At 39.9% G+C, this 27321-nt stretch overlaps 1 protein-coding gene across 2 annotated transcripts in view; it reads right to left on the bottom strand.

The window, feature by feature from the left end:
• The window catches only part of RASA3 (RAS p21 protein activator 3), a 130014-nt gene that overhangs the window by 48127 nt on the left and 54566 nt on the right, over nt 1-27321 (bottom strand). For both annotated transcript variants that reach the window (XM_062487938.1, XM_062487939.1), the window contains exons 4-5: nt 22915-23009; nt 10352-10428 (exon numbers count right to left, since the gene is read on the bottom strand). In XM_062487938.1, coding sequence (XP_062343922.1) covers nt 10352-10428; nt 22915-23009 — 172 coding nt within the window. The remainder of the gene's footprint in view (nt 1-10351; nt 10429-22914; nt 23010-27321) is intronic.

Genomic DNA, 27321 nt, shown 5'->3' with positions numbered 1-27321 from the left:
CATCAGCTTCTTTGCCCTTCTCTGGACACACTTCAGCACCTCAAGGTCCTTCCTAAACTGAGGACCCAGAACTGGACGCAGTACTCAAGGTGCAGCCTATATTGTTGGATTCAACCCATGATCCAGCCTGTCCAGGTCCCCCTGCAGAGCCCTCCTACCCTCCAGCAGATCAACACTCCCCCCCATCTTGGTGTCATCAAAGTTTTTCTTGCATAAATCCAGCAGTCACTCACTTTAAGACATATTTATCAGCTCTTCTATTATTCCTGTGGCTCTTCCATGAACACTTCTGAGTATAACGGCATACTTTTTTAGCCTGGTCTCCTAAAGACAGAAGCTTAAGAGAAAATGCTTTCTGTCTATACTTGTCAGTCAATTTCCTGCTGGCATTTTTTTTTTAATCAGTTGGTGTTTTCCACAAAATTTGAATAAGTGGTAGAGATTTCAAAAGATATTCCAGTTCTACTAATTTCATTAAACTCAATGGCTATGCAGAGATGAGAGCACCCCTGGATGAGTCCCTAGGGAGGAAAGAGCTGCACACAGCTGTTCTTAGCAGCTTCTGGCTGAAGAGTACATAAATAGTGAGAGTCTGCTGTCACACTGTGGCACCTTTTACAAGCATGATGTTTGGGCTGGGGCACAAAACTGGACAAGACAGCAGTGACTGTCAAACAACTAAAAGGGTAAAACCATACACAGCAAGCACATCTGCAGCTGTATATATTCCAGCTGAATTGTTGCCTCTATTTGAAGCTTGTATGAAATTATTACAAAACCATCAGCTTGGAAGCAAGTAAACAGTAAAACAAGTTAAAATTAATTGCAGACATTACTGCTTTCAAAAGCACACCCTCCTTGACAATTTCCGTGCTTACTGCAGTTTCTTTCAGAGTAGTTCCCTTTTCTCTTAGTATTTATGAGAACAAAATTGTAGAGAAACTAGCAACCTACCTTGTAGGGCAGAAAGGAGTGGGACAGTGACAATGACAGGTCTCAAAGTGTTATTAAATTAACAATGTGTATTGAAAGATTTTTAATCTAACTCACAAGAGCTTTTTAAGTTACAAATATATAATTGGCAAAATAGATTAATTTTTCCACAATCAACTCTTACTGAAACTTTGAAAAAATGGCATCCAAGTCAAAGGTTTATACCAAGACCAGACAAATAGGGGGACATCCAGTTGATACCAGGTGATTTTAGCACTGTGGATTCTGGAAAGTACTCAGCCATAGCACAGAACTACTTGCATTGTCAATACAATAATGCACCCAGAACCAGGAACATGATTTCAGATGGAGTAGGGCAAGAGATACTTTCTCATTATTGTCACATCCACTGTATGACTTTTTACAATAACTTCCTCTCAACAAATCCTCCTCTGAACAATGAATTTAATGACAAGTGTTTCCTAGGTATTGTGTACCATGTCTCTACTCTCCTTATATCTGAAAAAAATCAACAAAAAACCCAACAAAAACTATCCAACCTCAACACTTGGGGCCCTGCAACTTCCTCTTTACCCTCCAGCTTCCCCTATTTCTATTCTACCTTGATGTCTGTCCCTAGTTCCATTCTGCTACCTAAATATCATGTTGGCAAATGTTGCTCTTGGAGCAACAGATAAAAAATGTGTAGACAACCGTAATTTGTGCCTCATCACATTGCTCCTTTAGAAACTTCTCCAGCATTGTTTTTGGATGGTGCCTGCCACACAGAAGCTGTAGAAATCCCAGGAGTCATTCAGAATCAAACAGGGTACAAATCCACCCTTGGATTATGCTAAATATTGTGTACTCCAAAGAACCTTTTGATACAGGTTGTGTTGCAAGACAGCCAGCTGGTTTTTCCTAGGGTCCTGCCTCGAATGTAATTGAACTCCTTCAGCTGATCACCATTAAAGGACATCAGTGAGTAAAAACTGCAGACATTTGGGGCACTGAGAGCCTGCTGAAGGTGCTAACAATACACAGTTCCCAAAATCCATGCACTTTTTACAAACATGGATACTACAGTAATGCTCTCTAATGCCCCCGAAGCACCCTACACTGTGACCTTAAGCACATGTAGAAATGAAATAATTTACTGTAAGGATTTATGCTTGAATAATTTGCCTCCATTTATAATCCCAGTCTGTGTCTACTCTGTATAAAACAGGAAGTACTGTCACGTTATTTACACAGCAGCATTTACTGCTGAAACAGAATGGCTTAAGACTTACATTTGAGTCTTTAATTACAAACCCAGTTTTATATCTGTTCCAGAGAGTCATGTGACGACTATCCAATCTCAAAATGGTGAACACTTTAAAACATGCTCTGCTGGAGGACAGTCTAATTGAAGTTGCTGTTGATTGGGATTACAGATAAAATGACACTTGTATGTGATTTGCATAAAGAATTTCATGAACAGAGAAGCACTGAAGAAACACTGAATACAAAAACAAAGAAGCGTGAAATAAACTTCATTTAGTGGGAAACACAGCAGTAGAAGACAGCATTTCTATACATCAGAGGTTTAATGGAGAACAATTAAAACTTGATTTAGATACAAAACAGTCAACAGAGGCTATGGTGGGGATGGAGAAGTGCAGCACAGACAGTGTAAATTCAGTGTTATGAGAACTGGGAGGAAAGAAGAAAAAAATTGATGCACTATGTTAAAGCCTTATACATATATCTTCTCTCTTCCCCTCTGTACTTCCAAAAGCCACAGCACTGCAGCACTTCATGATAAAAGTACCAGATACTATGTGATTTAACCTCTGAGCACTTTCCCCCCATCAGTTTATTATGAAACCCATACACGATTAAAAGCATGATCACGATGCAATCCTGCAGGAAAAGGCACAGCTTGATGCAGGGCTTGCTCTCCAGAGAAAGGAGATTGTAACACATTTAATGGATGCATGAGTTTATTCAAAATGAAGCCGTGAAACCACTTTATGCCTTCATTAGCATTCCTTCCCAGGAGTAAACAGAAGTTGAAATTTTTCAAAATACTGTGAGCTCGCCTGACTGATGCATACATTAAACTGGCCTTCTTGTAGTTAGCAATACCTTTTCTCCCCTAACTGATGCAGGTCATATTTTAGGCAGGAAAATAAGCTTCATTTGACCCTGAAGTGAGTTCAAAGCTGGCTGCATGTCTCTGCAGCGGAACAGAAACTTCTCTAAAGCAACACAAATGTATATTCTCTAAACTGGAAGTAGCAAACCCAGGAGGGCTGGGTGGCTCATGGACCCATTCTAGATGTAAGCAAAGAGAACTGAGCACTCTAACATCACAGGAAAAGCAGCCACTGCCAGCTCTGGCCTCAGGCTACCTCCACACTCAACAGGAGCTGCAGCTCTGCACCACACCAACAAAACCTGAGACTGAGCACTAATGAGTCACAAAGAAACAAAACATTGCCTCCGTGAAGAAACACCCCCTGGTTCCTGCTGACACTTTGGAGGAACACCAGCTCCAGTTTGCAAAAGGAAAATACTGTATATAGCACACCACACTCAAAAGAGAGAAGCAAATCCTGGTTTACACCACTGATAAGTAATTAGACTTCACCACCACCACCTATTAAAGGAAACCAGATTACTATGAGAGATTAAAGAAATTTCATCAAGCTAATGAGTCCAAGTGTTTTCTCCATTAAAACTGAATTCAGAAAAAACAAACAAACAAAACCCTCCCAACAAAACAGCAGAGAAAAGTATTAGGTAATACTTCACTGGTCTCTCTACCTGCACTCCTACTTTCTGCTAATAACAGCATTAGAGAGAGGACTACAACAGAAAGCCAACAAAATTTGGTCTTCAACATCAATAGGCAAATACAGTCCTGCATTTCCAAGTTCTTTAATCCAACCCTTTAGACAAATTCTTTACCTATTCCTGGTGTTTGATTAAGATAGTTAGGTACCAGAAAGTAAACTAGCTCCAATGTAAATGAGAAAAGCAGGAAACAAGTTAGTTAGTACAGGGAAATTCTCAGATGACTCAAAGATGATGCCTACATGTTTTATTTTACACAAACATATTTAAGCATTTTCCATGATTGAAGGCCTAGCTACACTCCTGTAGTTTTTCAAGGTGTCTCCAAATGTAATCACAGGAGGAAACAGCACCAGACAAGATGGGATCATGTTTTCCTCTTATGATTTAGATTAGGATCCAGACTGCTGATCCAAAAGCAGGAATGGCCATTATCTCAGCTCTTCCAACCAGACTTGATATATGTTACTTGGCCCTTCGTGAGTTGTGACCAACAAAACAAAAAGGCTGAGCCTCTGAAATTTTGAAAATGAAGCATCATTTACCTTAACTTTAGAAACATCATATTGCATAAGAGACTTTTGAACAGTTACATAAATCAGTTACAATTTAGGGCAGTGACTGTCAACCAGTGAGCAGCAATGCTCATGGATAAGGATATTTGGATCTATAATGTGAGCAATCAAAGAGGAAGGGCAGATGCTGCTCAGTGCATGCTCTGTGCTCTATTCACATGGCAGGGAAGGCTAGGGAACCATCACCAGTCTCAGGACTCCCACCCTAGGCAGAGACCTTCTGCTTTAACCACAAGTGACAAACGAAACCTTCTTCCTTACCTCCCTCTCTTCCTCTTCAGAAGGCTTTTAAAGCCCACAGATCAGTCACTGTTCTTTTAATAATCCCTGAAGTGTTTATCTTAGGGATGTCATACCTACTTATTGTCTCCTTTCCTGCTTGCTCTTGTAAACTGCCCATTCAACTTTGTTCCACATGGCTGGAATACATCTTGTAGAGCCCTCAGGAGAGTTGCACAGCATTTAATTTATAAATTAATGCAGAGCAGACATGTCTTCTATACCAGAACTATAAAATTTTCACTTACCAAATAAAACTTCAGCATTGATCATGTATTTGTAGCCTTATGAACCGTTTACCAGAAAACTGAGTTACTGCATATGAAAGACAGCAGTGCCCTCTGAAGCACACACGTTGCTAGTTAGCTATATAGATTTACTGGGTGGACAATAAAAGAAGCAGAGGGGAGGAGGGGTGAGCTCTCCAAAGCAGATGTTTCCAAGCTTTTTTAAAACTAAGAGACAAGACATAAGACAACACTCGAAGGAGCAGCTGGGGACACTAAATAAATACAGACATTTAAATGTGACTAATTACATACACATGTTGGAATTCTCAAAGGATGATCAGGGAGCCAGGCTCCCAGCTCACTCTGACTTTCAACAGGAGTTCAGTGGCCTGTTCCTTCAGGCATGCTGCAAGATGTCATCTTGCTAAATACAGAACACTGCCTCTCAATGTTGCCTCTAGTAGCTTAACCACAGCAAAGCCTACAGATTGCTACAAAGCTATCTACAGGAACCCTCCTCTTTATTAAATAAATACTGCATGTAGCTGCTGTTCCTTGCCTGTGTGGTTCTGACACATGAGACAAAGTTGTCTGGAGAGTCCAGAGGCCTTAAAGCCTCTGGAGAACCACCTTTCTGTGCTAAACACAAATACGTTGCCCAAAAACTGCTCTAGCAATGGTGGAGAAAGGTTTACAAAAAGTCTAGGGATCCTCTCTGAGTACTCTGGTTGTAAAACAGGAAAAGTTTCTGTGTGTGGAAGTGGTGGCTCATAAAAAAATTTAGGGAGAAGCACATACCATTGATTTTCAGATGTATTCATGTAACATGGCTAGACACATACTGTTCATGACTTAGTTCAAACATTCCACCCAGTATGGCTACAGAAAGAAAGCCTTTCCCTGGTCATTTTCCTTCCTCTGTATTTCAGAAAAAGAAAAGTGCAGTTTTTAGGATACACAGGATTAAGGTCTGTTTCAGCTTAAAAAGCATGAGAGAAAAAAAAAAAATACGACATTGCTAAAGCAGCTGCCAAAAGCTGTGTGTCATCACAAAGGGGTGTGTATGTATATAAGCAGCCGGAAGCATGGGAAAGTCTTGACCACTTCTTTCCATGGTCTATCTTAAAAATGTTCACAAAATTATAGATAGATTTCTGGCAGGTGACAAGCAGGAGACAGCCTTCACAGCCAGTGAGGCCAGATGTTGATGGTCACAACAGGCAGTGGATGACTGTGCAGAGGACCAGGAAGGCTGTGGCTGTAAAAAGTGTGGTCAAACACACTGTAAGATCTTTTGTGAGTGAAAGACAGAAAGGGGAGAAGCCAGACCTACTGAGTAAGACTTGCTTTTTGTCAGCACTCAAGGTGACTCACTACATGGCACAACAGTATTTAGTAAAAATGCAGCTACAGGAAGGTAGCAAACCACTAAGTCCATGCATGTTTTTTTTTTTTTTTTATGTGACAGAGTTGGGCAAGGGTCTGTGGTCAGCAGACTGCACGTCTGCTCTCTCTCTATGGTGTGAACATACACATCAAGAGGCTGCATTCCAAGTCCTCTAACTGGGATGCAGGGGACTTACAAGGACCAACAGGTTTTGCACCAGGTCCCACAGGGGAAGCCCACAAGTAGCAAGCTCTTCCCAGAAGGAGCATCCAAAGTGAGAGTTGTGGTTCTTACAGAGAAGACAGAAGAAGTTGCTGGGAGACACAAGCAGTGTGAGTGTTGTGCCTACATCTGTACGGCCAATGTAACTTTTAAATCCACTAATGCCTCTCCTTTTAATCTCTTCTGCAGGGATTCAGTCCAGGAGATTGTGCTGAAGCAGCTGGCTGAGCCTACAGCCTCTGATGAAGCACAACAGCTTAGTGGTTTAAGACTAAATGAAAGTACTGAATGCTTCCTATGGAGAAGCTATTAGGTAACAGTTTTTGAACTGAATTTTTTGCTTCCTCTGCAGGGGCTAAGGAAGCACACTTGCCTTTTGCATTTTTTAATAATCTACTACTTAATGTTCAAGAGCTCAGCACTTAAATATTTTAATTTGCCCTTCCATTCAGATGAATTTTTCCATCCATTCATCCAGCTGACTGTTCACAGCATGCTCCACGGGACTGCAGGCTGGCTCAACCCCAGCTGCTTTCCAGGCTTTCTGGAATGCAGAGGTGGCAGCAATGTGAACAGGCTCAGAGGGCACACTGATAAATATCTATGGGTAAGCTCATATCTTCTGGAGAGGTAAAAAAGTTTCTTAATTGGGCCAAGTCTTCATTTAGCCTACACACGTGGTCTGAAAGCAAGCACTACTCTGGGGCTTAAAAAAGCAAGTGTCTCTAAGGTATTTTTAAACAGCTGCCCACTGGATGCAGCTTTTGTTCTACCCTGCAAACTTGAACTGTTCAACCAGTTATATGTATGAGGTCATTTGCAGGGTATTGTTTATCTCTGTAACAAATGCTTCATTAAAATATATATATATATTAAAAAACAACAACAAAAAAAGTCAAGGAAGTTCACAAGACTAGCATTAGATTCATCAGAACAAGTCAGTTTTAAGATTAATTATTCTAGATTCTTGCTCATATTTTAACAACCTTGTCTTATTTGCTCACTGTAACATCCACAAAATATTCATAAGAAAATCAGTTATTTTCACAATACTCAATTGGAAGCTGCACTTCCCTAAAATACATAGTCTCTGCTTTTTGCTCATGACCTACGTCTAACAAAGATCCTACCTCTCCTGCCTTTGCTGCTCTCCTCACTGGTAAATTCCAGCTACATAGACATTTAGCTGAGCATTGCTTAATTACCACACTCTTTTCTTACATGCTGAAGCACTAGAGCCAAGATATCTATGAACAAACCTGAAAGAGATTTCAGATCATGTGGAAAAATGTTAAGAGCTGCAGTTTGCTGTAGACCTTCCTGAAGCAATCAGTGTGGCATGAAGAAAAAGCTGGACTTCATTCTGAAGTGGTTTTTTATTCCCCTGATGTAATCATTTCCCTTCATCATTCCCTTATTCTTTCTCACTGCTAAGACATATTCCCATGAAAACCTGCATCAACAGAACTACATACTCTAGAAGCATTCTTCTTTTCCAATTTTCTTATTTGAACTGCTAAACTCTATGGTCACGTACCACTCAAATAACAAGTAAATGTGGAAACTGGACAAAGCCAGAGTGTCCAGGTCAGACACTGAAAGGAAGATGGCAATGGGAAAAGACAGTTTCAGCAGACAAAAGCTTGCTTGAGCTGTGATTCTCGAATTTTGTTTCTAAGGCACCTGGGCTCATTATGATTCAGTAGTTAGAACTTCATGATTTTTCTACACATTGCAGCTAATGCACTGAACAATACCTAGCAAATCATGGTAACAGAATGCTTCACAAACCAATCTAAGTTTTTTTCTCTGCATTGTAGAAAGTTAATGAAACAATCTTCAAATCAAGACTATATAAGCAAAAATTTGAATAAGTATTTAAAAGGTGTCTGACCAAATGAATAGAAAGCTAGAAAATCACACTGTTCAAGTAGTCATTGCCTTACTGCTATTCATGAAGCAAGAAGCTGCATGTATTACATATTAAGGAGGACTTTTTCAGACACCTATTTCTAGCATTTCAGGAAGTTCAGTGAAAAATCCCTTAGTACTGTAATGTTACCAGGTCACACTTAACTGAAGACAAAACCTTTAAAAGAGAGCTGGCTGTGGTAGGACATACTTTCAGAATAAAACAGAGGCAAACACTTCCGAAGATCCTCCAGTACATCACCTAACTATTCAAAACAGACAAGAGCAGAAGGGTGTTGCAGTTAATCTGTTTGTAGAGTCACAGACATCACAGGTTCTCAACTGACAATTAGGATTCAAAGCATATGGACAGAAGGCTCTGTGGCTGTATCACATCTAAGCAGTGCAGTACACACATTTAGAAAGCCCACACACATTCAGAAAGGCCAAAGAAAAATAAACTTACTCAATGTGGTAATCAGGACAACTGTGATCCTTTTCCCTCTCTAAGCACACTATCCTCCAGGCTTGCTTCAAGGCCAGTCCAAGCTCAGTGATAAACCCACTGTCCTGTATGTCCCAAACACATACACCCTCTCTGACAATAAAATTACCTGTTCCCACCTTCTATTTCCCCCTGTCCCACAAAGCCTTGGGACCAATAACAATACAAACAACACAAACAAAAGATGCCAGTCTAGGACTTGCTGGATACAGGTTTGAGGTCTGGCTTCTCAGAATGTGTGTGACCATCATCACTTAGTCATATTCAAATTGTGCAATGGAAAATGACATAATGAGAGTCCTCAGGTAGCAGCTAGAGGAAGGCTGGGCCCTTCAGGTGCTGCACAGCTATACTGACATGGCAATTTTTGTTCACAAAGAAGAACAGCTGTGCTCCAGCAGCATTGTGCCCTGGTTAACAAGTTCACTGGGCTCAGAGCCTACTCAGCAACTTGTAGCAGACTATCACCTGGTATTCACTCTGCCTCACCACAGCAGACTGCAGAGAAAGAGTTTGAATGTAGCTGCTGCAGAGCTCTGGTAGGACCTGCATGGCCAAGGGTATATGCACAGGCAGGCAGGACCACTTACCCCAGCACATCCTCATATCAAGAGTGGGCCTAAGTGATGGAGGTCACCATATGGGTCATCTGCATTTGTCAAAAGGTCCTAGATGTAAAGACTAGGCAGACAAAGCCTTAGCAAACACAGCAACAAAATGATATTAAATACTGGTTGAAAAATCAGGCTGGTCAGAACTTTCACTGCACAGCATTTATAATATTGACATGATTGCCAAAACAGCTAGAAGTGTATGACACCATCAGTCTGATTCTGACAGCTCTTCCGCCAGAGAACACAAAGCATTCCTCATAGAAGCCAACCAGCTCTGCCACTACTTCTGAGGTAAGCTGAAAAGTTTTGGTGTGGCCAGAGAGCAGTTGTCTTCCAGACTCCTTCTCAGAGGACAGAGAAATCTTTACTGCCATTTGAGTCCCGTGGCATCTCTGTTTCAACTTGAATGAGACTGGATAGTAGATTCTGAGGCTGCCTTAGTAAGTGATAGCAAACTTTTGTTTTAAGTCAGCTCTATAACACTCTTTCACCCCACAAGTGGGTAAATTTGTGCTACAAATTTACTTAGTTGGTAAGGTCCTTAATGCAAATTAGAAGGACATTAATATTACCCTTGATGTCTTTTTAGTATTTATGCCATGACTAAATTGGATAAGGGATCTATTAACATTTAAGACTATTAGGAAGAAAATTACATAGATTATGTGGAGAGAAGGAGAAGGGAAAATGAAAAAAATCTCACACTCTGTAAATTCATAACTATATTTCTGATGAAGAACATTTGATGTCCAAAGAAATGTGTCGATTCCTCCAACTATTTTTAAATGAAGCACTGCACACTGTTTGCAATCAGTGTGTTTCTCATAACTTCACAGCTACATTTCAAGTCCTACCGTGTTGCGAGCTTATGGCAGACAACACCAGTGTCTGTTATGACTTCACTCAGTCTCAGCTCCAGGTGCACCTTCCCCTGAAACACACCAAAAACACCATAGGAAAAGTTAGTTTTATGCATAGGCAGTCACACCATTCCAACTTCAACCAGAGCAAGCCAGTTTCTGCAAGTAATTCCAGAAGTCTGAAGATTTTAAATAAGAGCTGTATAGCTAAGGTTTTTCAACTGCCAGAGAATCCAGTCTAGTAGTCATTCAAATAAATTTGGGTGCATAATTCTCACAATTATGTTACCTCTATATGTTGTACTAATTGAAAGATATGAAGTGTCCACAGTCTGACACAGAAATGTTGAGTTGGAGTTGTAATTAGCATTTTAAATATTAAGCAAGTATCTGCAACACTATAATTAAAAATGATACCACGGAAATGTGCTATAAATTAACACCTACATGTTTTAAACATTATAAAAATAAAATCTATTAAGCACTATAAATTGTAAGACAAGTATCAAGAAAACTATATCAAATAACTATTAAAATAACACATTAAAAAAGTTCAATCATGTTGCTAACATTCACAGCTACACAGTCTTCAACTCCTTACCATCACATCATTTATTATGACTTGGGCCAAGATGCTATCCTTCAATACACTAAGAAAATAAAGGCAAACATAAATACCAACTGCATTTCTTTTATTAATTCCATTATACTTCTAAATGTGATAGCCACTCCCACTGACAAAAAACTCAGCATCATTTTACAGCACCTATACAGTAAATGCAAAAAACATTTTGTTATTGACCAAATCTGACATGCCAGCAGTGCCCAGTCATCTTCTGCAAATTATCATCGCCAAAACTGAGCCTTTCATTTTCATTACTCTCCCCTCCACCTTTTGTACTAAAGGATGCCAAAATCCACCCTGCTAATTTGTCACAGCTCTAACATGGGTATCATCATTACCTGAAATCACACAAAATTCTTTTGCCACCCCTTTCATAAGATCTTCCAGATTCAATCTTTGCTCTTTTTGCACAGGACCAAAACTCTTCCCTATCTCTTGTGACTTGTTACTACAACTCCTGCTCTATGGGGAAGTTTTTCCTGGGCAATAGAGGAGAGTGAAGATGAAACCCTGGTCTCAAGTTGCACCCATGCCACTAGGATTCCCTTTCCCCACAGCAGATTTGTCTGGACAAAAGCTGGTGAAGGTAGTCCAAAGCACAGCAAGGAGTGCAGCAATAGTTAAGGAGCATGGACACACAGAAGTTCGGTCCAAGGTCATTCCCTGGTCCTCTCACATTAAGAAGCTGGACTCAATGCCTGAATACTTGTCCTGGCATCCTGTTTCTTACTCCTAGTCTTCCTAGTGTATATCCCTTATTCAGTACCATTCTTTCTGCACTGCCTTGAATACACACTTCATGCTTTCACTCCCCAAACCTTTATCATCTACTTATACCTTCAGTATTCTGACTCAGTAACACTTGATCCTGTCTGAGGGCTGAAACACAGACCCTTCAAGTACATGTAGCAGATAATACTGGTGGTTTATCCAGAAAACAAGACAACCTCTCCAATTGAAGACAAGCTTTTCAATCTATATACAATTGCAGAGGCACCACAGCAGCTCGCTGGCATTTTGAACAGGGAAGAACCCACATGAGTGTGTGAGTTTCAAACAAGGCTTCTGCCACGTGTCTTTTGCATAATTTTAAACAAAATAATAAAACCACCACCAGCCCCAATGCAAAAACCAAATGTTGCATTCAGCTGTCACTCCTGATTTGTGTTTCGGTGACACAGGTATCCTCCTTTGCCCTGCCAGCATGTGCCAAAGTCAGCATCTGTCACTGGCTTCCAAAGTGAAGCCTGTTCTCATGCATAAGAACAGGACTTCTCTGCACAAGTGCATAAAGCCACTTCTAGACCCAGCTCTTAAGGACTTGGTACCACTGCAACACCCACTGTAGCTGTACATGACAAAAGCTGGGCACACAATCAGCTAAGAACTCTGCTTAAGCAGAACAGCTTTCTTGCTTTTGTTTTACTGTATTTTCCTTACTCTTCAGTGTTCTCTCTCCCAGTGGCTGCATATTCTATTACAAGATCTAAACCATCAGTCCCTAGAGATTAAATTTATATTATGAACCTGTAAAACCCACTACTGCTATATTTGTTGGTATCCTGGTAACCATCAGAGAAATCAACATTAATACAAATTTGGAAGAAATTAAGAGACAAGAACAGAGATTTAGCAACTTCAGAGAAAATATCCCTTTGTAGAAAATAATAAGGTATACAAATGTTTTTTATAGAAATATTTCTGCTGGTCTTAAACAAAAATGAGACCAACCCTTTGCAGGAAAGAATGCTTCAATGCACTTAGATGAGCTTGAGAGTAAACTTGAAGTGGCCATTTGCTCAATTCACACAAACTGAATAAAACAGAAGCTCCTCATTTTCAGAAATTAGGTTGAAAAAGAAAAAAAATTAAAATTCAGCAGTTTTTCCCACATTTTTCCTAGCTACATTAAACATAAAATGATAGTGCTGCCTGTTCTGGGCTAAAAGCTTTTTGTCTTGTAGCTTTCATCTTTGTCTTGTAAAAGCTTTGAAAATGGTCAGCTGCTCAAAAAGTGACTCCTACAGCAAAACAGAGGTCATGGGATCACCAGGATCAGCAGCCTACAACTATTCCCAAAACAACTTCCAGTGTTTTACTTTCAGTTAAAAACTTCAATACCTTGAAATAAGGCTACAGTAACAAACTTTCAGGCTTAATTTACAGAAAATAGTACTCTCATATAAACAGAATGCTTTTTCCCAAATCAATTATACATTATGCAAAACATAAGGATTCATCTGAATAAATTCACTCCTGAGAAATGGCATTTGTTGGGTTTACAAAATATCAGATAATTCATTTTGTAAAGGGAAGACAGAAAACTGCAATAAATCAGTATCATAAGACCAAAAGTTAATCTAATCAACAAGAAGGTCAACCTATAATGGATTAAATGTACCACAGAAACAGAGAATTGCCATGATCTTTGACTGACAGTTTGAAAGTAGTTTATGTTTTTATTAATAAAAGAACTACTGTAATAATAACAAGAGTCTTCTATTGTAGTAGGTCTGCAGAGTTTACAAGCAGGAAAGATTAGACAATGCAACAGAACAAAAAAAAATAAATTCAATTTTACTGAAAGCTGAAACAGTTGCCTCATCCTGCTCAGAGAGAATCCCTTCTTTGGATCCAGGGATTGAGTCTAGGCTAAGTCCTGCATTATGAGGCTATAATGCTTTTTTTACTTAAGCAGAGCAAAAAAAAAAATTCTGAGAAAAAATCTGGAGGTTTAACAGTTCTGAAGTAGCACGCATCAATAAATCAAAACATTTCCATTAATAAATATATTTCAGGGTGTTCCTAGAAGCACCTGTGCTTATAAGCATAACCTTCTCCTTTGGAAGGGTTAGGACCTCTTTTCAAGGAACAAGCTGAAGGAGTGTCAGTTCAACTGGAGAACACTTCCTTTTCCATCACTTCCAGCTGATACAGAGGGTGGGTTCACAGGTCACACCTCCTTCCTAACCACATCTAACACCACATCATGGGGCCAGCCAGCTTCCAGCTTCTAGTTATTGATTATAGAAGCTATCAGATGACTGAATTTCTTGCAGGGAAGCAGACAGCATTCACAAGGAAATCAGTAACAAAAAATACTTTTGAAATGCCTTACTGAGGAAAACACAAATTATATTATGCTTGTTAAATGTAACTTTTACTACACATTCCGTTATCTGAAAACTAAACTGATTGCAAGTTGGCAAAGAAAAGAAAAAGCAGACTCAAAGTCCTGGTTTTATAGATACAGGAAAAGCCTGTCTCCAATCACCTCCTTTCTGCCTGGAATGCAGCCGTGAGTCACTGCAGTTTGAAACACCAGAAAACAGTTATAAAGCAAATAAAAGTACACCAATCCTACCTAACTGTTTCATGCTTCCAGCAGGTACAAATTTGTGGTTTAATTTAACCACAGTACTTTGAAGGAAAAGAAAACGCATGACCACAGATTATCCTAAAGTTACTCTTACGACAAAGTTCTGCCATGCTGGTGGCATAAAGCAGTTTTAGCATCCTGAGCAAGGCCTCAGAGGCAGTGTTTGCAAGGTCACCAGGACACCACTGGGAGCCGTGTCAGAGTGCAGTTAAATGCACACAATTTGCCCTGGAATCTGACACACCCCACGTGAACCAGTGACTGTAGATTCAGATGTAACATCCAACCTACCTCAAAACAGATGCAATCTGGTGTAGATTCAGATGCAAAATTCAATCCACTCAAAACAGATGCAATCTGGTTTTTCAGAGAAATATTTATGAAAAAGCACTGACAAATACCAGGAACTTCCGTGCCTATTTGAGGCTCTAGAAGATGCACAGAAGACTGTCAGTCTGCCTAAGTTTAAGACAGGAGCCAAATCTACCCAAATTTCCTAAATAATTTTAAAACAAGTATCAACCAGGCCTCCATCCTTTTTGTTAATATAAAATTTTTAGAAATATTTCACTTTTTAAAAACATCAAAGGAAAAGAACAAGTCTTCACTGCTGATTTTAAACAAATTAAGAAAATATACAGTTTGTTTGAATATTAAGTATCAGGTCAATAGTCTTAGTATCAAGGACTCACACAGCATGATAATTTGCTTCTATGGAAGAACAACAGTTGATAACACAAAAACTCCTGAATAAGGTATTTGTTTACTATTAAACATGCTGGACAAGAGGTTTGTGATCATCTACCTCCCTACTTCTTACCAGCCTACCCAATTTTGGTGGGAACTTTCCACACCAAGGTGGGAGTGCACCAGGATGAAAGTTTTTCCAAACATTTATTCCATATGGCGACACTTTTCCTAACACAACTCAACTCTGCTCATTGCACAATAGTGGGGAAAGAGGGACTGGAACCCATTTTTTGCTCCTTACTCTTCATCCTGCTGGTAGAATATGACTGCAAAGAGTCTCACCCCAGCTCCTGGAGATGGAGGAGGGAAGAGATATAACAGACATGAGATGTAGGAGAGGACTAGGCTAACCAGTGACATGAACCACAGCTCATTAATGACTCATGCCAGCACTGCATTTTTTTAAAATCTCAGATTCAGGGCTGTGATAACACTGGTGTGTTGGTTTATTTTCCCTTGCTCCAAATTGCCTGGAGAAATGAGCACTGGAAGAACTCAGCACTGCACAAAGACCATTCCAAAGTAGGGAATAACCTGTGCTATTGCTTTCTCAGTCTTTCCAAATTTTATTTCAGGATATAGCAAATGTTACTGGGAAGATTCTGTCTACTCTGAAACCTTTTCAGCCAACTTCCCAAGAAGTTACTTTCTACCATCAGTAAAACTTAAAGGCAAGCAACAGAACTGAGACAGACCCTAAGGGCTCACTAAGTGCTGCCCTTGAAGGAGTGGGAGAACATACATAAGGTCAGGCCTAACAGCAGGTTTGAGAGCAGGAGAAGGAAGGAGTTTGCTGTCTACATTTGCAGCTTGTAACAGCTGCTCCTTCCTTTAGCAGAGGGCAGCAGGCAGCTGGGAAAGGTCTAAGGCTCATGCTAGAGATCACAACTTGCCTGCTGGACCATAGCACAGCTCACAAGAAACTGGAACAAAACCCAGCTGATTACTGAGGAAAGTGCAGAAGCTCTATTCAGCACTGCATGGATTCATAAATGCTAAGCAAAGCGGAACTGATATCTGCTTGCTCTCTGTATGTGCAAGCATGTCAGAATTGCTCAGTAACTGGCAAACAATTTCACATGGCATAATGTTCACCTTCCTGTTTCTCTAAAAGAAGAATACTGTCATATGGTCAAAATCCTTAAAATTAATCATGTTTTCTTCTCAAACAGTTTGATGGGATATAATATGTAGATGTTGTGAGTGGCAGCGTTTCATTTCCCCAGACAAATTATGCTCTGCAGATAAAAAACAAAACCATGTATGTTACTTTAAAACCATGTAACTCATTGTTCAGCAGTAGATGCTCCTCACCACATCGTGTTACAGACTAGCTACTGAAGAGTAATAGACCAAAACTTGATTGGCTGTCTTAGCCCTTTGTGCTGTTAAGTCTGCATACTGTGCTCTTACATTCACCTACTGAGGAAGTCTTGCCACAAAGCAGGATCTGGTCAATAGCTTCTTTCTCTTTACCACAAACATTACCAATGCTGATAGAATGGTTCAGTTGTCTCAAATAATTTTGTCATCAGGTATTTTGCCTTGAGAATCTCCCCACCCTATCAAAACAGACATGTCACCTCTCTTCAAAACAACTAGAAGATAGAAGCTTAAGTGCCACTGTTCAAAATATAGAGGGTAGCACCCATTTATTTCCTGTGTGTGATAGAAAGCTGATACCAAACCTGGAAGCAGCTTCTTCTTTTTATAATTTGCATTTACCCATGCTTGCAGTAGGTTGTACAAAATGCATCAGTGATTCATTTTTATGCTAGAAGTGTTTAAGTACCTACACAAAGATAGTAAATATCAGTGTTGGACAACAGGCACGCAATGCTCTTAATTGTTCAACAGATAATGTAATTCTACCAATTACTGGAGAGAAACTGCCCTATGCAGTTGCTCCTAAAGACAATTATACCTTGTATCTTCAAACACATATTCTTAATTAACAATTAGCAACAGAGCTATCACAGTTCAACACAACTTGCTCCACCTATACAAAAAGAATTGATTTATATAGAACAGGAAGCAAGCAGACATGGGAAAGAACTTGAAAATTTCAACAAGGTGAATAAAAATAACAAAGTAATACTTCCATCTTCCTCCACAGATCTAGGATAAACTTCTCCACCACACAAGACTGAGTGAAGAAGAGCCAATTAAAAAGCTTGTGGTGAAACCTTGGATCTGATGAACTCATGGCAAAACTTCCATCCCAGGAAGGTGAAAATTTCCTTCAGGAAGCCTGACACTTGGGATACTGATTCAGCATTTAACAGAAAGGTGCTGGGAAAAAAAGGAATGTATTTTTTTTTTTTGAGGGCTACACCATGCCTTAGCTAGATTCTTCTAGTTAATAGACAGGCAGCATTTCAGAGCCAGTAGTTATGTCCAGCAAGAGGACAGCAAGAAGATTTTAGATGTACTCTCCAAACATACCCATAAATAATGTTTTCCACTAATAAAGTATAGTACACTACATGACACTGATACTGGTCCATACTAAAGAACAGGCATGTTTAATCAACAATAGTCAAAGGCCTGCATAGACAAAATGCTAATGTGGTAAAAGGAAGAGGAAAGGCTTTTGGTGTCTGAAGAAAGTACTCAACATCAGTAAATTATTGGCACAAAGCTTTGAGTACAGAAGGTTAAAATGTGAGACAATTTGCTTCCTCAGTGTTAGTTATCTGCCCTTTGCATGCCTTTTCTTTTTATGAAGTTGATAGCCAAATACATATCTCAGACACATCAAAGTTCTTATGAGAAGGAAGGGGAAATGAGCAATTTTCAAGTTTTTGTCAGACTTTTTTTGCCCCGACAATGACTTTATAAAAGACCTTGAGCATAACTGGCTTTGGAATAGCATTCTATCATTTAAAACTGAGTACTCAGCTGCAAGAGGACATGACTATTTCACATTTGTCAATGAGGTAGAGGAAGTAACTCAAAGCACACTTGAAAAGGGGAACTTATAAAACAAGAGCCTGCACAGGAAAACATGTCAGAATAATCTAACTCTCCTTTCAAGTCTCTCCCACTTTGGCATATACAGACAACATGGAGTATGCTGGTGTATATAGATATTAATCAGAATATCTCTGGATTTTTAACCACTTCACTGATTACGTGTACATGTAGGGTATTCAAGTGGCAAAGCTCAAACTTCACAAAACAGACTTGAACTATGAACTGAATGTGAAAAAAATTAAGGGGAAAAGTACTGAAAACCAGGAAAGGCATTTTAAAAACTGCATGTGCACTTGGGCTTAAATTCTACTGAGAGCACATGGACCACTGAGAGCATCTGTCGTCTACAGCCCTAGGCAAATACCTGAATCAGTTACTGTTGGGTAAACTTCCTTCTGTAAAGAAAAGGAAAACATTCATGGATCAAGAGAGAAGTACACACAATAGCATGGTAATTTTTGCTTCCAGACCTCAAAAAGAATGACCATGAGAACACAGCAGATCCTGAAAGACAAATGACTAGTAGAAAAGAAACACGTCCCATATAAAGTATGCAACATCATGCTCATACTGACCTCAAGCAGCTTACAATGCTGTCTCTTCTGCTGCTAGCCCCTCCCCTCCAGTTGAAGCTGCCTGATTGTTCATAATCTATTTCAATGTAAAAGTTAAACCACCTTCAATTCAATAATGGCTCAATTCCTGTTCTACTTCTCACTAAAATACTTGGGCTCGTGTACTGTCAGACACTGGGCATTTAACTCTGGGCACAGTACTGAGGAAGCTGCAGGCTCCATCAGAAGATAGGAACTTAAAATTCATTCAGCTACATGCACACAAACTCACCTGATTACAGCTTTACACTTTCAGAACAAGTTTCTCAGTCTGGAAAGTTAAGTCATAAATTAAACATTAATAGCTGCTGTCAACTTCCATTCTGTACTCGTTATAAGAAAACTTCCCAATCACATTTAATATTTTATTCTGCATTTAAAAAAGAAATATTCAGACATCATTTTGTATTTGTACTCCAAACACAAATACAAGCTGGAGTTCCATCATTTGTTCTCCACAAAGCAGCTCAAACTTAACCACCTAGAGCACAACTGCTGTTTCATCACCCAGCTATATGTCAACAGTACCCAGGGTATCCACTGACAGCACTAGAGCAGTCTATGCAATATGTTGTTTTCAAACTAGTGAGAGTAAAACCAGCCAGTAAAACGTGGGGGCACTGATGTACCAAGAGAACAAAAGCCTGTCAACTCCAAGGGCAGTTACAGCCCACTGCTGAATGACACAGCACAGTGCTACTGTTTTCCCCTGACTTGGGCAAAGGGAAATTCAGATGCACCTGATGATGCTGATTTATCTCACTAGGTAGGCATTCTAGAGCAAATGATAAACCAAACCCACAAAAGGCATGTGGGTTGTAATGCCTGCTCTGCATCTGTGGGCTGAGCAGCTGCACAGCCCCACCTGCACTGCTCCATGTGAGACCAAACACAAAGTGCGGGTGAGATCACAGCCTCTCTCGGCAGCACTCAGCCCAGACACACAATGCCCTCCTTTCTCCTTCAACATGAGCAATCATGCCAGACTCCTTTACTTGCTGTCAAGCAATAAATGGAGGTGGCATAAAAGCATCTGACAGTAATACTCATATCTGTGTAGTCTGATAATTAATGTAGTCCTGCTGCCAGTAACACCCTTATCTGCAATAAAATTTATGAAGTGATCATCTCACTCCTGACAATACAAAACACCTTTGTAAGACAGTAAGAACTGGCAATGTTGTAAAACCATAAAACTAGATTCAAAGTCTTAAGCTAAACACCTTGGAAACAATCTGTGATGAAGTTATACAATATTAACATTTACATACTGATTTTTTTTTAAGTGTACAGGAACTCATACAAATTAGTTATAAACCACGTTGAACAAAATTTTCAATTCTTCTCATTAAAGTTCAGACAGCTCAAAATATCAGTTCTTACATCACAAATGGTATTATCTGTAATTTCAAATCAGTCTTTCAGTTCTGAAAAATGAGGTACCATGTCCCAAAGGTGGGCCACAAGAAACACAGCATCCAACACCACTAATATTTGAACAATTCATTATTTTTAAGGATGTTTTCAGTTTCTGACTGTGCTGACTGCTCTGCTTAAAACCTGGGTATTTTCAGACTTTACACAGGGTAAAGGTAATAAATAATTACCCAGTTTCTTTCATATCAGGGCCTTATGTATTAGAAATAATTAAAAATCTGGTCTCATTTTTCAATTTCTCAGTCTGACTGTATAACCTCAAGCAAGTCACATTCTTTCTTACATTTACTCTCACTGTATTCAAAGTGTGGGAGTGACAATAGCTTATCTCAATAGAGTGCTGTGATGCATAACTAAATAGCCATGAAGTGATCTACAACATGGAAAATAGTACAACAGCCACTGGCTGACAAAAGCAGAAGTTGCAGGAGTTTCTTGGCTCAATGTTTAATCCATTAGATTACATTGGAAAAACCGCTAGAAGGATAAAACTAATAGCTGGCACATTAAAACTGCCTTTGTACTAGTATTTGGATGATTCACTGCAAATGATAACTACTAAAATTTCTTGAACTAATTTCTTTAAAATTGGAAAAAACCTGAGTAACCTTATATAAATCCTCATCATTAACACAAGTATTCTATTTTCCCTGACAAATGAAAAAGTGCTTAGAAGGACAACTGGGATACCACAAATGTAAAAGATACAAACACAAAAATATTTCATTTGGCTATCTTCACTTGCATACAAAATATTTACAAATCTGCTCCCACTATTATGGAAAACCAAGCCTTCTTGCAGTCTCAACATAAAGACCAAGGAACACTTAAATAAATTGATAAAATCAGAGCATCATGTAAATCACATTTACACTACTAGTAATAAATGCCTAAGACAGAGCCCAGAAACAGCTTTTAACAGTTGGGCTCTAGCAAGTATGCCAGCAGTGGAAGTGATAACTATACAATTACAAACAGAGAACGTGCTTCCAGCAAATCCTGTGCTCCTCATCACTCCAAAACCTAGAGCTGCCTGCAACTTACATTGCCCGCAGTGCCCTAGAAAGCACCCCGGTCTAAAAAGCTTCCACAAACTCGCTCTGTATAAGTATTGTAACAAAACAAACAATGCAGAAGCTTATCTAAATATTGGCTTTCTTCAACTGATAAATTGCAAAGGGAAAGTTTTCATATCCTACAGGAAATAAACAAACAATCTGTTGTTCTAAAGGCACTGTCATAAGAGGCTTCAGGGTAAGAAGACAAGGAAACTAGGGTAAACAGAATAGATCTCATAGTTAAAAGCCTCTTAAAAGCCTTTCCATCACCAGTGACACTGAAATGTGGCATTAAAGAGGATCAATATTTTACAAGAGAAAGTCAAGCTGAACAGGCTGTCCTGAGGCTTTCTTTGTATCACGTGCAAGACAGTGTATTATTTGTCTCTCCAAACAAAAACAAAACCTAATCTTGCATGTATTTTCACATATGCTTCACCATACATGACCACAGAGTATGTTGGAATGTGTGTGCTTTTTAAGTGTCATTTTACAACCTGGTACATGCAGACCTGCCGCTGTAGGAAGGGACATGACACGCACAATAACACATAGTAACAGGTAAAATGGCCTTTTATTATGGCTGTACATTCTCTTTTTATACATTTTTACCACAGTGCCTACTTCATTCATTGGTTACAATAACACATCTTACTGCATTTATTGGTACAAAGTAGATAGCATCACAGTTTTGGGCAGACTTCTTACATGAATTCAACAAACAGATAATAGTTTTGTTTTTCCAGCTGTAGGTGTCCAGTGCTTATCTTTGGGGTTTTTTTTTTGGTTCGGATGTGAACGACCTTGTCTTCTTTTTTCCTTTATGGGTAAACATGAATCTTATCATTTTTTTTTTTTTTTCTGTCAGCTCACTCCTCTGGCTCACAGACCAGCAGTCAGCCCCTTCTACACAGACCTGCACACAGACTGAAAAGCCAAGACACTGTGTCCAACCCTACCATACAGAAGTATCTTGCATTTATCTGAGACTTTTGCACAGCTCAGATATTCATGTCTCCTCCTAAACAAATATTGTGGTTCAATAGTGATCTGTAATGCATACTTACGGGAGGAAAAAAAAGTAACTGACACAGCATCCTGCTATATAATTTTGATTTAGTGCTTTGTTATAATGACTCTTTTCACAAGACTTAATATTGTAATAGAAAACAGAATCTGCTTCAAAAAAGACTACAGAAAGAGGAGTCTCACCACGTACAAAAATTTGCAATTTAGGGCTGAAGTAATACAATTATCAGCATTCCCATTGTTTGGAAGGGGGCCGAGATCTGGCAAGGAATGTTTTTCACATTTAAGATGTACTTGTTGCCATTCCTGTGGCAATCTGCCAACACAATTATTTAAAGCAGTACCTGCAGATACTTCTTTCAAGATGGCTCCACTCCCTGAGGAATCAACTGTTATTTATAGGGCTTGAAGTTATTAGATACTTGAGATAAACACACCCCTCCTTATGTCAGAGACCTGATAGTTCACATAGTTTTAATTACTTCTGTAGGCACAATCCTGACCCCCAGTAATTTATGAACACTTGTAATCCACCCTACACTTACCACCAAAACCCAAACCATACTAATGAGCAACTCTTCCTTTCTGTAGGGAAGCAGCACATCTGTACCAGAGCTATGAAACCCATGAAACTGTCATGGCCTTGTTACAAGTACTCCTTTAACAAGGTATTTTTTTAATGATCTCACCTGTACTTCTGAATCAGCATCAACATGTTGCAGTTGAAACCAGGTGTCTCTGTTATGATACTTCTGCAGATCTTCTTTCTGTATAGCTACCTTTCCTGAAATAAAACAAACCAGAAGCACAGTTTAAGACATGCTGTAGCTCTACCAAGACATATTTCCATCAAAACCAAGTTTAAAAACAATGATTTAGGACCTGCCCTATTCAAGAAAAGCTTTAGAGCAAGGAAATATTTTTTGGGGGGAATACTTCTTTATGTAATACATAATGATGAGCACAATGCTGATGGATCATACAATTCTGATGAGCATCTTTTTCTACTGTATTTTGTGAATAACTTGAAAATTCTTAAAATTCTACTCACCTAACAGAGTGAAGCACTGGATGCTATGGACAAGCTTTTAAATATGTTTATAACAAAAATGCCATTATTATTAGTACACTGACATGCAATTAAACTTGTGGGAAGAAGCGCTTGGAAACTTGCAGAGGTTTTTTTTTGTGGCTGATGTCTGTAACAGTCCCAAATTAAATGTTCCATGCACATGTTATTGCCAACAATATTTCAGAATGAGGCACTTCACTGTATAGCTTTGTAGGAGAAGGGAAACAACTAGATATGTCAAGTCACAGCAGATTCCCACATCTGTGTTTTGGGGCCCTGTCAACCTCTCTCTCTCACTCAAATCTTTAAGATCTCACATTACACAAGCCAGAGCCACCCAAGGGCTATCCCTGACTGTAGAAAAAAGCCAGGGGAGAAAATCCACCCCAAAACACTGAAGAGTTTTAACTCTCACATTTTTTATACCCTTCTTACCACTACCAAATTAGCTGTTTTGGTACGTACGTTAACAGTGCCCAGTTCCACGCTGTGAGCTAAGAGCCCACATGAATGCAAAGGGTCAATGCAGAAATTTCTGTCCTGCCCAGTCTCACTCAGGCAGTATGTAAAGCACTCTCGGAGGGGCAGTGAAACTTTTCCCAAGCATCTTTCTTTGTAGACACAAAGCTGAGCATGGCTTGCCCAAGGAGCACGTGATGCTCAGAAAGCTGTTTTGGGTTGGGTGGCTCCCCAGGCACTGTGCAAAGCAGCATGTTTGAAGTGAAAGAATCCAGGGCAGTCAGACACATTGACAAGGCTTGAGGAAGCTGGGGTTTGGCAATGTGGTTGGGTAGACTTGCTGCTAGAGTTGCTCACTTTGTCATAAAAACACAGGCTTTCTTTAACCAAATGTTGTTAGATAAAATTCACCAATGGAGATAGTTTTGTGGGAAAAAGATTACCAAAGCTACCAAAATACATGTACTTCAACCAGACGTCATTATTACATTACCCCAGCAAACGTTAGCAGAACAAGTTTACAAAGAGGAAAAAAGGAAGAACACGTGATCAAAGACTACAAAAATGGCAAACGTAAAGCACTCTCCTTTCTGAAATCGAAAAGCTTACAGAAGTCCTAGCAGCAAGTTATTGCACACTAGCATTCCCTCAATTTATGGCCTTTGCCCTTGGCTGGATGGCTTCACCCAGCCCTCCTGCTTGCTGGGCTACACCCCGTGCCATGCTGCAGCTGCATTCTTCTGTCACCTCAGGCTGTTTGTGATGACAGTTTCCAGATTTCCAGTCCCAGTTCCTAAACTACCCTGCCATTCTTCCACAACTGCCTTCCATAGTATCTGCTGGGGTTTCTGCTCTAGCTTCCCTTTCAGAACTCCTGACCCATTATTTCTAAGTCTTGTTTTTTCTGTCCTCAGCACCAACCTCTCACTGTTGGCCTGTGAAGATTATCAGATCCTGATAAACATTTACCTAGAGATTAACAAGGGAGACTCTTCATTGGGTATGCAAAGCAAGACGCTTGAAATGTACTAGAAATGCAATAATTAAATTGCACAAACCTACAAAATAATATGGCAGAAAGGGTAAATAAGACATGTGAACTGTTGCTGAACAGAAGACATCAAGTTATTCTGCCGAGAATCCATGGGATGACTGTGTTTTTTTCAAAGCTTCTACTTTTATTCTCCAATCACAGTGGTTTGCGGGGAATCTAGTTTCTCTAAAACACTTTGAGAGGAATACATTGAAATGCATGACCTTCCAGTAATTGTTTTGGACCTCACTCGAAATTGTTTACTTTCACTGCTTGCTACCCTCACTCCACCCTTTAATCTCTTGCAGAAATCCTCCACTCAACTGCAGCATTGCATACACTTTCCAAACACTGTCACCCACAATCAGTCCCATTCACAGTCACCTCCCATGTAAGTAGTGCCTTACAGAAAACTCAGGGATGCTTTCCCAATATCTGCATGCTTTATATATATTTATATATGTAACATAGCATAAATGGTAAGATCACTGCCCCTTCTTTTAGCAGGGAGTTCCACTGCTCTCTACATCAAGGATGGCAGGGGAACTCAGATGGGCCTGGCCACAAAGTCAGTACATGATTGCAGCACGAAGTGCTCACAGGCAATGACACATGCCTCCAGCTCTGAGGGAGTTAACGTGGTGATACAACTGTTTTGATTAGGAAACTGTTTGAACAGCACTGTTTGCTCTGCACACACACAAGCAAGTTTTATTAATCACTGAAACTTATTGACTAGGCTGGCTATTATCCAGGGGTTTTCGCTGCATACCAAATGATCCACAAAGAAGAAAAACCTACTAGGGGAAAAAAAGAGGGCCTACAGTTTGGCCAGTCTAAACACATACAAAGATATATTACTGATAAGGCAGAATGTTTGATCTGCCCTATTAAATAGTTGTCTGCATACACACAGAAGAGTTTCCCCTCACAATTTGTCAGTAACTCTTTACCTGCACCAGCCATGTCCATAGGCTCACCCAGCTCTCATTCTTCCTCCTCCTCATCACCAGACCCATATAAAACAGTGCAGAGGCAGAGCATGGTCATGTTTCTGCCCTGGTCTACACAGTCACTGCTCTTCCACTGGCTGACCTGCGTCTGACCCGGTTCAAACAACTTCCAGCAGCACCAGAACTAGGTTAAATCCAGGCCAATAATCACAAGCTCTTGGCACCTGTCATTTGACCTGACACTACACGATAAGAACCTGTAATTCTCCCTGAAGATAAACCTGACACGAGAGGTCAGAAAGATTTACCACCACTCATTTAAAGGATGTTTTCCTCTTTGTGGTTCTTCAGCATGCTCCCAGACTCAAGCCCATTGTTTTGCACTCTTTCTCAAGATTTGGGTGGCTTCCAGCCAGCATCAAGAAATACTAAATCTTGCACCTGAGGCAACCAGCCACTCCTGCTGGTTACCTTGGAGTGGCCCCAGGCTGCAGAGTCTGCATCTGTTTAAGCTTTTAGATACTGTGTGGGAAGAGGCAGGAAATAGCTGAACTTGCTGAGCAATATAAGGTGCAATTTCAAAACTCAGTATAAGTTTCATTTTTAGAAGTTAGATTCTCAGCAATAACCAGCAAAAATGGAGTAAAAACATTCTTCTCATCTGAACAAATTTCTTTCTGAACCCTGAGGCTCACCAGGACCTCAGACTGGGGGAGGGTAGGAAAACCTCACACACTCCCATGTGTTTTCCATCCATATGGCAGCGTTTTTCCTATGACACCCCCTCTTCAGGCTGAACAGATCTTCACTGGAACATTTAAATCCTAAACTCTGTGTTCAAAACCAAGGTGCAACATGCCACAGCTGAGCTCTTCCTTCTGTGAACCTCTCTTTACAGAAAAAACAACATACCTATTATTGAGAAGACAGCTTACAGATTAATAAAGTTACTACCTAGGCCCTGGATGGTTTTCAAGCTGCAAATTCTACTTTATAATCCCTGCTACAAACCGATTTAAGAGCCTCCCTGTGTTCTCCACTCATGCACCCCTGTCCTCTCAGTAGGGCATACTGAAACTGTTGAGGAAATCAAGCAAATATAAAAAAACCCAAACCATGAAAATAAACATTCAGTGCAAGGAGGAGAGAATGAGAAGTAAGCGTCACAGGTCACATGTGGGTGGTGGTGGCATTTTTAACACACAGGTCATTTCGACTCTCCTGTTTTAGAGCTTCCACACTTAAGAATCACATCAACAGAGCTAGAAGGTAGAAGGAGATCAGTAATTTGGGCACAGAGGCAGAGATTTTGAACAGAGAAGGGCAGGAATTTCTGGCTATGCCATCTGGGAAAGTGCTTGTGGAAGCACTGCACCCCCAGTGCCCATCCCTCACTGGCTGCAAACATGTTTCCAAAGCAAATCAATGCAGCCCAACAACTCGTCCCTGAACTTGCCTAGGCCTGTTAAGCAAGGGACAACATCTCCATACAAAGACTAACAAATCTGATAATTTGGTTCAAGCATTCTCCATCCATGGTTGCCTTCTGTCTGCATTACCTGTTGGTGACAAAAGGGTA

Source organism: Cinclus cinclus, chromosome 2 (assembly GCF_963662255.1).
Source record: "Cinclus cinclus chromosome 2, bCinCin1.1, whole genome shotgun sequence".
Taxonomy (NCBI): Eukaryota; Metazoa; Chordata; class Aves; order Passeriformes; family Cinclidae; genus Cinclus; species Cinclus cinclus.
Note: the sequence above shows the minus strand (reverse complement) of the source record. Positions and strands in the feature narration are given on the sequence as shown.